Raw genomic sequence first — 10,305 nt, 5'->3', positions numbered from 1 at the left:
AATCCCTGAATGGGATCCCCAAATCCTTGAATAGGATCTCCAAATGGGATTCCTCAATCCCTAAATGGGATCCCTCAATCCCTAAATGGGATCGCCCAATCCTTGAATGGGATCCCCAAACTCTTGAATGGGATCCCCAAACCCTTGAATGGGATACCCAAATGGGATCCCTCAATCCCTAAATGGGATTCCTCAATCCCTTAATGGGATCCCCAATTCCCTAAATGGGATCCCCAAGTCTTGCTCTTACACATTTATCAATCCTTAAATACATCAGCTCTGAACTTCCATCAGTTTTTGGGGCCCAGTATCAAAACCACACCTGACCAGTGAGGGTAACACACGACAGAAAGGGATTTCCTGGGTCCTTTTGAGCTGCACAGGGATGGCCTAAGAGGTTTTGTAGGTTTGCATTTGTGATTTTAATAAAAAATTACTTCAAACAGGAAAAAAAAAAGGAGAAAAAGAGAGATTTACCGGACTTTTATTTGGCTGCCACACAAATTTACAAGCCTGTTGTTCAAAGCTGAGTGCTGATTGTAAAGAAGGATGCCATGAGCTAATGGGAATGAAGTCCAAGTAAATAGAAGATATATGAGGGGATAAGGAACATACATGGAAAACAAAAGAAAAATAAATTCTAATTGGTTTCATATAAATACCCAGCACTCAAAAATTTAATGTTTGGTTGCTTCAAATTCAGGTTTTAATTATGAGCTGAAGCTCAGCTGTAAATCTAAGGGAAATTATGTAGTAAATCACCAAGAGAAAATCTATAAAAAGCAAAGGTGTGAATTAGCAGTGTAGTGAGGTTTTTATACGACAATCACACGTGGTTAATGACCAGAAGCAAAAAGAAAGCTGCTGTTTGCTTTGTCCTGAACCAGCAGTTGTTTTAATGTAAATACAGCTCAATCCAAGCAAACAAAGCCTTGGTGGGGTTTGAATAAAACACTTCTGTTTTGTACCACCTCAGCACTTGGTCTTTTTTCAAAACCAGGAGTGGCGCCAGTCCAAGTTCTATTGAATAGGGAGGAAAAAAAAGGAGAAAGGAGTTTACTTTTGACATTCCAGCTTGGACTTGCTACAGATGCAGCCCAGGGAGATCTATCAAATCTAAGAGAGGCTAAGACAGGCAGGAGCTCCCAGTGGAGCTCCCTGGGCACTCACCCAGTCTCTGGGCCATGTAGTAGGAGTTGAAGACGCTGCCATTGACGTGGGCTGAGCATGTGAGGATCCCGGAGGGCACGAAGGAGTGGGAGGGGATGACAAAGCCTCTCTTGGGGTCCCAGGACATCTTCTTGAAGCTGATCTCTGCAGAGGAAGGGTACTGCAAGGGAACACAAAAACCCTCCCTAAGGCAGGAGTGTCTAAACTCAACACTTGGGTTGATCCAGTTCAGGATCCCATGTGTGGGATCCATTTCCCTCATCCATCCTCTGGAAATCATGATGCCCATCTTGATACGAATTTTATGGGGTGATCTGTTTGGAGGTGCTTCCTCACATTTTCCTCATTCTGCTTTAAAAACATATGAGACTCTCCCAAAATCAGAATTATTCACTAACTCACCTGTCTGTGGTTATCTACAAGCTCTGGTCTGTGGGCACTCCCCAATTTCTCTCTATCCCACAGAAAGTGGGGAGACACTCTCAGAGCTCCCCATGGATTTCCTTGGAAGCAGCCTGGGTGACTTAGGAGGGTAAATCACAGAAATAAAGGGACTAAGGCACTTTTTATCCTAAATTCAAAAATACTCATAATGTTCTGGGATTCTTGAAAAAACACTCTCAATTCTGCTTATGAGGAAGAAGTGAGAATAGAAAAGGCAAATGTGGAAAATAAACTAGAGCAAAAATTCATTTAATGAGAGTGAACTCCTACCCCTGTACAACAGCAGTGCCAAGCAGCTTGGCTTTTGTCAGGGGGAATAATCAGTTTATTGCTATTATTAACACACAGGGAAATCCTCTACTTGCTGGAGGGAATGTAATTTACTTTCCAAAAATTTTGAAAATCCTGGATCATAATGTCCCAAAGAACTAAATTAAAATTAAAATGAAAAGAAATTAAAAGAGCTCCCTGAAATTCCCCATTTCAGGTGTTTGCACAGGTAGCTCTGGTTTTCCCAGCAGGATGAGGCTCTTCAGGACTGAGGATGCTCTTTGGGAGTGTTGAGATCACTTCTGCCCAAAAAATGAAAGGTTTGGGCAAACCCCAGTATGCCTGCAGTTATCTCATGATAATTAACTTTATTTAACTTTGTGCTTCTCCCTCCTCATCCTCATATCCTGGCTGCTCAAAGGTGAGGCGAGGGGAAGTTTTCCTTTTCAGAGAGAGCCTGATTTAGCTTTGGGAGCTAAGCAGGGGGCTGAAAGCAGGAATTTCACCCCAGTGGAACAGTTTTACTCCTATTCCTGTTGTGTGCAGCTCCTGTTTGTGTCCCAGCAGTCAGGACCCTGGTTTGGCAGGGCAGCTGAAATTGGATTGAGTTTAAACAATCCTCCTGTCCCACACAGCTTGCAGCCTGGGGCTCTGGACACACGAGTGACCAGGGTGGCCTTGGTTTGGGTCAATTCTTACAATTCCAGCATGGAAACACAAAGGAATTCTGCCTGAGGAGTTGGTGATGCTGCATGGGAAAGGGGGACAGCCAGACAGTCTTTTGGAGCAGCATCTCTTCTGACAGCAGTAGGAAACGAGGATTTCTTGTAAATGCTTTTGAAATAATCAAGCTGTGGCATCTCTGTTTAGAACCGTGAGGAAAAATAGGAAAAATTACAGAAAGAGGTCTAAAACCTGAGGCTTAATCATGCTTTAGCACTCATGAAGGTCAAAGCTGGAAGTGGCAAATGCACACTGAACCAGATTAGTGACTAAACAGATGTGACATGACTGAAAAAGCTCTTTGCCCCGAATTAAAATCATGTTACACAAAATTAAAAGCCTGAGTTGTGTGTCTTAGCATGAGTTTGTTAATAACAAAGATGATACCTTGAGGTAGCTGGGATCAGCTCAGTACAAGCAAGAGGTACCTTTCTCTGAACATGTTTAAAGAGAGAGCGGTGATTTTAAAGTATAATGGTAACATAAGGACATTAATTTACGGTGGCAAAGACTCCATTTTCCACAAGAATAATAAAACATGATAAAGCTGAACTTCAGGGTTTGGCAGCTCTGCTCCCCAAAGCCTAGGGGAAGGGGGAAGGAAAAATAACCCTGCTCAGGAGGCCCTTTTCAACACCACACACAGATTAAACATCTTCATCAAATATTCACAAATACCTATTTAAACAATCAAACAAAAAAAGCGTCAATGCTGCTTGAAGGAAATCACAGCGGCTTTCCTCCCTTTGAAGTGTTGTCCTCCCTCTCCAGTTGTCTCCTGGAGATTAAATTTGGAAGGAGAGGATGTTCTAAATTAGTCTGATGGCCTCGCTCACCTCTCCTCCCCCACGCTCACCTCCGCCCCTCTCCTGCCCCGTTTCCTCCCGGCGCGGGAGCCGCCACCTCGGCGCTCTGGTGGTGCCGTAGGATTTCAGCTTTTCTATCTTTCAAACCCTGTGCTGCATGATGTAGAACTCCAAACTCCATCCAGAGTGTCAGGAAATTCTCTTCACATTTTGGTCAGACATAACAATTCCTCTAGGCCTCAAATCCACGGATGCTCTACTGCCTCAATTCCTCTAGGCCTGAAATCTGAGTACCCTCTACTGCCTCAGGGCCCAGAAAGTATCGACCTAAGTGAGTTGGAAGGGAGCAAACTGGGGGAATATGACTTCATTACCTGAAGCTGTAATTGTAGGATTAACCCCTGATATGTAACTGGACCAAATTTATAATTGTCTGAAAAACTCGTGTCCATTGTCCACGTTGGGTGGATCCCCAGAGGCTTCTGACTGCCCAAGGTGAACCTGTTTGAAGGCCTTTAATAAATCCCCACTTTATTCTCTTAACTTTGCCTGGCCTCTGTTCTAGGCAGCCCCTGCAAGGCATCAGTGGGATTCCCAGCCAGGGCCAAGCCAGTGGTGCCATCCTCAGCTGGATCCTGGAGCTTCCCAAGGTGCCACGTCCCAGCAGCTCCCAGCTCCTTTGGGAGCTGTGCCCAGCCTCTGCCTCCCTGCCCTGAGCCCCAGCTGCTCAGCCCTGGAGGGGGAAATCTTCTGGGGACAACTTTTTGTGGGAGAGGTTTCAGTGGAGATTTCATTCCAGCAGCTGGGATGAAGTTTGTGTTTGGTGAAATGACCGGGAATTTGGCTGGGAAACAAGAAGAGCAGGGCTGTCCATCAGTGAGGGAATAAATGTGGAGATGGGAATTCCAAGGCCACCCTGATGGTGCCAGCACTGCTCCAGCCATGAATTTGGTGGATTTGGTGTCAAATCAGACAGGGATGTTTCGTTTTTATAGCCTAGGAGGGAAGGTGGTAACACTTATCCAGCCTAAAAAGAAAACTGGAGAGGAGCCTCCTTCCCCACTTTAATCCCTGCTGATGAAATTTAAAAATAGAGATCTCCAAAGCAATAAAGCTCCTGCTGTCCCTCTGCATCTCTACTGGGAATGTTCCATGGGTCCCAGCAGGAGCTGGAGCCCTGTCCCAGTCCCAGTGATTCCATGGAATCTATTCTATTCCGTGGAATCCCAGCTATCTCCCAGGAAAAGGGGACATCTAAGGCATGGAACTGCCACGAGGAGCAGAGGTGCTCAGAGCCCTCTCTGCCATATCCACAGCAGCCTCATCCCTCACAGCCCCTCCAGAACAGGCTGGAAAAGGAGCACAGGATGAGCTCCTGTTCCCTTTAGGGTTTCCTGAGCTGTCAGATTGGCAGGGGAATGGAAAAGCACAGAATTCCTGATGTTAAATGCAGGATTGGAGCCAGGAGATGTCTGTCCTGCTCCTCACTCCGTGACAGGCTGCTCTGGAGGGCAGTTCTGAAGCCTTTAAATGAGTGACTCCATTGACTGATCAGGGCCCAGACCTTAAATTTCCATTTTTATTATCCCAAACAGCCTTGGCCTGCACAGACTGTGCTGTAACCTTGAATTCAGGTGTAACTGCTGCCAAAGGGATGGATGCTGGAGCCATCTATTCCCAAGGCTGAAACTTGGTTTGAATTGATGAAATGGAGCAAAAATGGGCAGTTGTTCTGAGGAGGTTCAAAGAGAACCTTTCAGAGAGAGATGGGTGTTACACAAAGAATTTTGAAGGAAAATAGTGCTTTGTCATCTACCTCTGCCAATTTATGGAGGAACAGCAAGCCACAACATAAAAAAAAAACATGGCATAAACTCAGCCCAATCCCCCAAAAAATCTTTTTACCCAGTTCAACAGTAACACACTGCACAAACAGGTTCATGTTTCTGGATTTTCAGTGTCTTTGCTATTTTTTTATGGAACTTCCCCAGCTTTATGCATCTAAATTTGTGGTTTTCCCCACTTTGTTGGCAGCCCAGACCTTGAACTGAGCTTGTCTGGAGCCATCTCTTACCTGGGTGAGTTTGGGTTTGATGTCTGGCGAGGTGACCCGGCAGGGGATCACCACTGTTTTCCTGTCATCCACGATGTAGATGATGTCAGGGTGCTCAGAGTACATCTCCACAAAGGGATTCCTGTAGTCTGCAGGGAGAAGAAAGATTTGGAAAGCTGCTCAGTCACAGGAAGGGCACAGCAGTGTGAGCACTGAACTGCCCAGAAAGGCTCCCTTGGAGTCAGGACATCCAGTGTCACACAGGGATTCCAGCCAGTGACCAATTCCTTGGATTTGGCCCCACGTTCATCCAGAAATTCCCCAGAACTGCACATTTCTCTGCAGAGATGTGAAAAACTTCATGGATTACCAGCTCAAGGTGCCAAGATACTTCTGGGCCTTGGAAGCCCTCCTGTCCTTTATCTGGGGACATCAACAGGCATTTCTTGACTGATAGCAGCCTTTGCCTAAGGAATGCCAGGGAAATACCCAAGTGCTGTCACCTGGAATTAACCCTCAGAGAATCAGCTCAGAGCAGAGCTGGAGCTCCTCTGCTCCACAACCCAACCCCAGTTTCACTCCCAACCACAGCAAGGCAGGGATGGACACAGCAGAGTGGCCCTGCTGCCTTTTGTGGGGTTTGGAGCTTCATTTTAGCTCTGAGAACTGGGAGTTTTGTCCTCAGCAGACAAAACAAACCATGGACTTCATCAGGAGGAGAGCAAGTGTTGGCTGGAGCTGTGTGTGTGCCAGAAAGGCCACGTGGGAGGTGATGGTGGTGTTTTACAGAAGGGACTCGGGGCACTCTGCAAGGACCAGAGAATTGGGATTCGTGTGTGGACGAGGGGCTGAGCACGAGCACTGGAGCCAAGGCACATAAAGACCCCAAATCTTGATGATTTCTCTTATTTCTAGTGCTGTTTTTTATGCCAGCTTTTCTTCCACGTCACTGGTTTATTCTGGCTGTGCTTTGGCGTAAGGGCATTGCAGGAAACGTTATGTGAGAGAGATTAATTAGAATTAAAACATTGGATCTCTAATCTCCCCACATTTGGGAAGTTTCAGATACACATCTGAACTTTCTGGCCAGGCAGGCCCTGGTTTTAATCAAGCCTTGAGCAGAGAAACCTGATCTTTGAACCACAACTTTGTAGCTTGGTCCAAGCCCCAGAACAAATAGGAAATGTTTATATTCAGTCCAGTGTCTCGTGCACTTTCCCAAAAATGCTAAATTCTCCTGTTGGGTCACATTATGAAAATGTGTTTAGTGTTTATCCCTGCAGCTTAATCCCTCTGCAGTCTTGCTCTCCAGTTGAACCACACTGGGAGGTATCAAATGTGACAATATTTTAATTTTTATTCTACTTAAAAGAAGACACTGGGTAATTATTTGTGATAGGAAAAAGCAGAGAAAGTAGATTTTTGTGTGTATTTGCAACAAAGTGCAAAAAAGGTGTCAGGGGAAATGCAATTACAATTATTTCTTGTCCTGTGGAGAAAAGGGAAGAACAAGGGATGTGCCAAGTGACAGGGGATGGACAAAAGTGTGGAATGGATGGAAAAGGGTGTAGGATGGATGGATAAAGATACAGGCCAAGAGAAAATTTGCTGGGGGAAAAAAGGAGCTTCCTGATACCAAATTATGCACAATTCAGGATCAGATTTTGACTGAAAAGATGGAAGCACTGAATTTAAAACTATTTCTGCCAGTATTTTTAGAGATTTTCAGAATAGCACTGTTTGTTTAAGAAGTAACATAAATTAAAAGAAGGCAGCTAAACAAATATGAAATAATCCTAAAATGCAGGAAAAATATTGAACTGTGCAATGATTGATGCACCTTAGTCAAAACAGAATAAAATGGCTCAAAAATATTTCCTGTTCAGGAACAAAACATATTTATTTAACCCCATTCTCCATCATCTTTCCCAAACTTCAAGACTCATCTCTACCAAATTTTCAGATTCACAAGAGACCTAAAATTAATCTGCCTTTTCCCAGCTGCAAACAGGACAGGTATGGTGCTACTGATTCACCTAATGGGAAGGGAAGCAGGGATTTACAAGGTGTGTGACAGAAGCTGTATTTCAGTCCTAATTGATTTTTAATAGCAGCCTGCTCCTGAATTGCCACATGTCCAACCAGGGGCTGCAGATAAACTACCCCAGATAAGCTACAATCTGAACTGGAAGCCAAACTAGATAAATCTGGCCTTCTACCATCAATCTTTGAAATATTGATAGTATCTTAAAATCACAGTGCACTTAACAGCAGCAAGAGGCAGTTCCTGGGTGATAAAGATTGGGAAAAGGAAAGAATGGCTCCAGCTGTGGTGGTTGTTAATCACTAGTGGGTCTTGGGTCTCCTGGGCATCATTCTCACTGTGTTTAAAAAAAAAATAAAGAGAAAAAGGTTTTCTATTTTATGGGTTCTTCCCTTTGCTAAGACAGTTGGGGTGTCCTAGAGCAGATGGCTGTGATTTGTGTTATCTCAGTGATTTCTGTTATCTCAGTAATTTGTGTTATCTTAGTGATTTGTCCAGTTTATACCCTTACTCTGCCTGTGAAAGGGCTTTTCCCTCCCTGTTTCCATCTGCAATATCAGAGCTCTTAAACAGGTGGGGATACCTTTGGGTATCTGTGGGTGGGATATTTGTGGGTGGATATTTGTGGATGGATACCTGTGGATGGATATTTGTGGGCGGGATATCTGTGGGTGGGATGTTTGTGGGTGGATATTTGTGAGTGGGATATTTGCAGGTGGATACCTGTGGATGGGATACCTGTGGATAGGATACCTGTGGGTGGGATATTTGTGGGTGGGATGTTTGTGGGTGGGATGTTTGTGGGTGGGATATTTGTGGGTGGATATTTGTGGGTGGATATTTGTGGATGGATACCTGTGGATGGATATTTGTGGATGGATATCTGTGGGTGGATATTTGTGAGTGGGATATTTGCAGGTGGATACCTGTGGATAGGATACCTGTGGGTGGGATATTTGTGGGTGGGATATTTGTGGGTGGGATGTTTGTGGGTGGATATTTGTGGGTGGATATTTGTGGGTGGATACCTGTGGGACCCCTGGGATTAGCCCAGTCAGTCAGAGCAGGGTGCTAATAAAGCCAAGGTTGTGGTTTTGTTCTCTGTTTAAGAGCTGGACTCTGTGATCCTTGGGGGTCCCTTCCAACCTGGAACGTGCTGTGATTTCAGCTCCTGGAGGGAGGGTGCTGCTGGGGCAGCAGCTTGTAGGACTGTCCTGCTGCAGGTCTGACATTGAGAGCCCCATCCAGGAGGTGAGGGCTGCACTTTGGCCATCAGGGGACAGTGACCTTGCAGTGACAGGGCCAGCTGCAGGGGAAGGTCGAGCACCTGGGTCTGTCCCTGAGGCCAGGGAGCTTTTGTTTCCCTCCCTAACTGTAGAACTCTGTGCAAAAGGAAAAAAAAAACCCAATGTCACAGAATCCCAGAATGGTTTGGGTTGGAACCTTAAAGCCCATCCAGTGCCACCCCTGCCATGGGCAGGGACACCTCCCACCACCCCAGCTTGCTCCAAGCTCCATCCAGCCTGGCCTTGGACACTTCCAGGGATGGGACAGCCTCATCAAGCACTAAAGAGCCCCAGCACACTGAGAAGGGCTCAAACCTTGTGTGTCCTACTCCAGCTGCTCCAAATCCCCTCCTAAGCAGGAGCAAGACAGTGCCATTGGGAAGGAGAGGCTTTCCAGCACTTTCCAGACTTGGAAAGATAAGGAAATTTAAAGTGGCCCAACTTTGGAGCTTAACAGAATGACAGGGGATAAGTTCTGAGCTAATCAACTGCCAGCTGATAGCTTTGTTATGGTTTGTGCAGGCAAAAAAAAAATGGATCTTTCCTGAAACCCCTCAGTAGTTCACACTGACGGTGGCGTGGAAAAATGATCTGCTGGAACATCAGGAGTGTCACTGCCAGCTTTCCAACCATGCTCACCACCTCCAGTCCACCAGCAATCAGTTAACTCCTTGTAAAAAACTCTCTCAGAGACAGAACTTCTTGAAACAAAAGGGACAGGGTCACTTTTCTTTCAAAATGATAGCCTCAGCCTGGAAGATGTCCAGTTCCAGGTGGTGTAAATCAATTGCACTCAAGTGTTGCAATCTGGAGAGCTGTGGCATGGGAAATGCAGGTGCTGTCCTCTCCACAGTCACTGGCACTGAACTCTGGGGGGAAATTCCTCAACAAAGAAACCCTTGATGAGAACAGAATATTTCCCTGTAGCTTGGCACATCTGTTCCTCCCGAGCTGGGAAGGTGAAATGCCCTATGAATCTCACCCAGAAAGAAACACCCAGCAATTCCCAGAGGAAAATTAACAAGAGTGATTTACTGCGGGCTCCTTGCATGTGAGGAGAGACAAGAGCTGAAGCTCACTGGGGATTTATCAGCTGCAGCCCCAGCTGGGAGGGGAGGGAAAGGCCCCTTTCCCTGGCTCTCAGACTGCATGTCTGGCTCCCCAGGTCAGTGGAAGTTTGCAGGAAGCTCAGGCAGGCCAGGGTGTTGGGAGGGAACACAAAAAGCACGGCCAAGGAAGCCGTGGCAGCGGCACAGGGAGGGAAGGGACTGTCCAACCCCAGGGACAGCAAGCACAGAACACACAAAAGCAACCCAAAGGTCAACGGGAACACTGTTTTCCTGCAGGCAGCAAAGCCCTTCATGTTTGGATGCTCGTCCAGGAGGAGATTAATTGCTGCATGGGATGAGCTTTGGGCCTTCCAGCTCAGCTGGGTGATCTCAGCTGTCCCCTCACAGCTCCACAGCAGCAGTGGGACACAGGTCCAGGACATGGATCCAGGACACAGGT

At 46.1% G+C, this 10,305-nt stretch overlaps 1 protein-coding gene across 1 annotated transcript; it reads right to left on the bottom strand.

Moving 5' to 3' along the window:
- Positions 1-1,111: 1,111 nt before the first annotated feature.
- LOC107199374 (vascular endothelial growth factor receptor 1-like) lies at positions 1,112-5,622 on the bottom strand. Its single transcript, XM_015616698.1, has 2 exons — positions 5,488-5,622; positions 1,112-1,330 (listed from the first exon to the last, which is right to left on the bottom strand). The coding sequence occupies exons 1-2, from the start codon at positions 5,590-5,592 to the stop codon at positions 1,127-1,129; spliced, it is 309 nt and encodes a 102-aa protein (XP_015472184.1). The 5' UTR covers positions 5,593-5,622; the 3' UTR covers positions 1,112-1,126.
- Between the last annotated feature and the right edge of the window lie 4,683 nt (positions 5,623-10,305).

This window comes from Parus major, unplaced genomic scaffold (genome assembly GCF_001522545.3).
Source record: "Parus major isolate Abel unplaced genomic scaffold, Parus_major1.1 Scaffold629, whole genome shotgun sequence".
NCBI classification, from domain to species: Eukaryota; Metazoa; Chordata; class Aves; order Passeriformes; family Paridae; genus Parus; species Parus major.
The sequence above is the reverse complement of the archived record's forward strand: the minus strand, read 5'-3'. Positions and strand labels throughout refer to the sequence as shown.

Excerpts from the sequence above, each read along its gene's own strand:
- LOC107199374 (XM_015616698.1), bottom strand. The coding sequence starts at position 5,592 with ATGTACTCTGAGCACCCTGACATCATCTACATCGTGGATGACAGGAAA. Across the intron at positions 1,331-5,487 it reads TCAAACCCAAACTCACCCAG|TACCCTTCCTCTGCAGAGAT; the intron begins GTAAGAGATGGC and ends GTTCCCTTGCAG.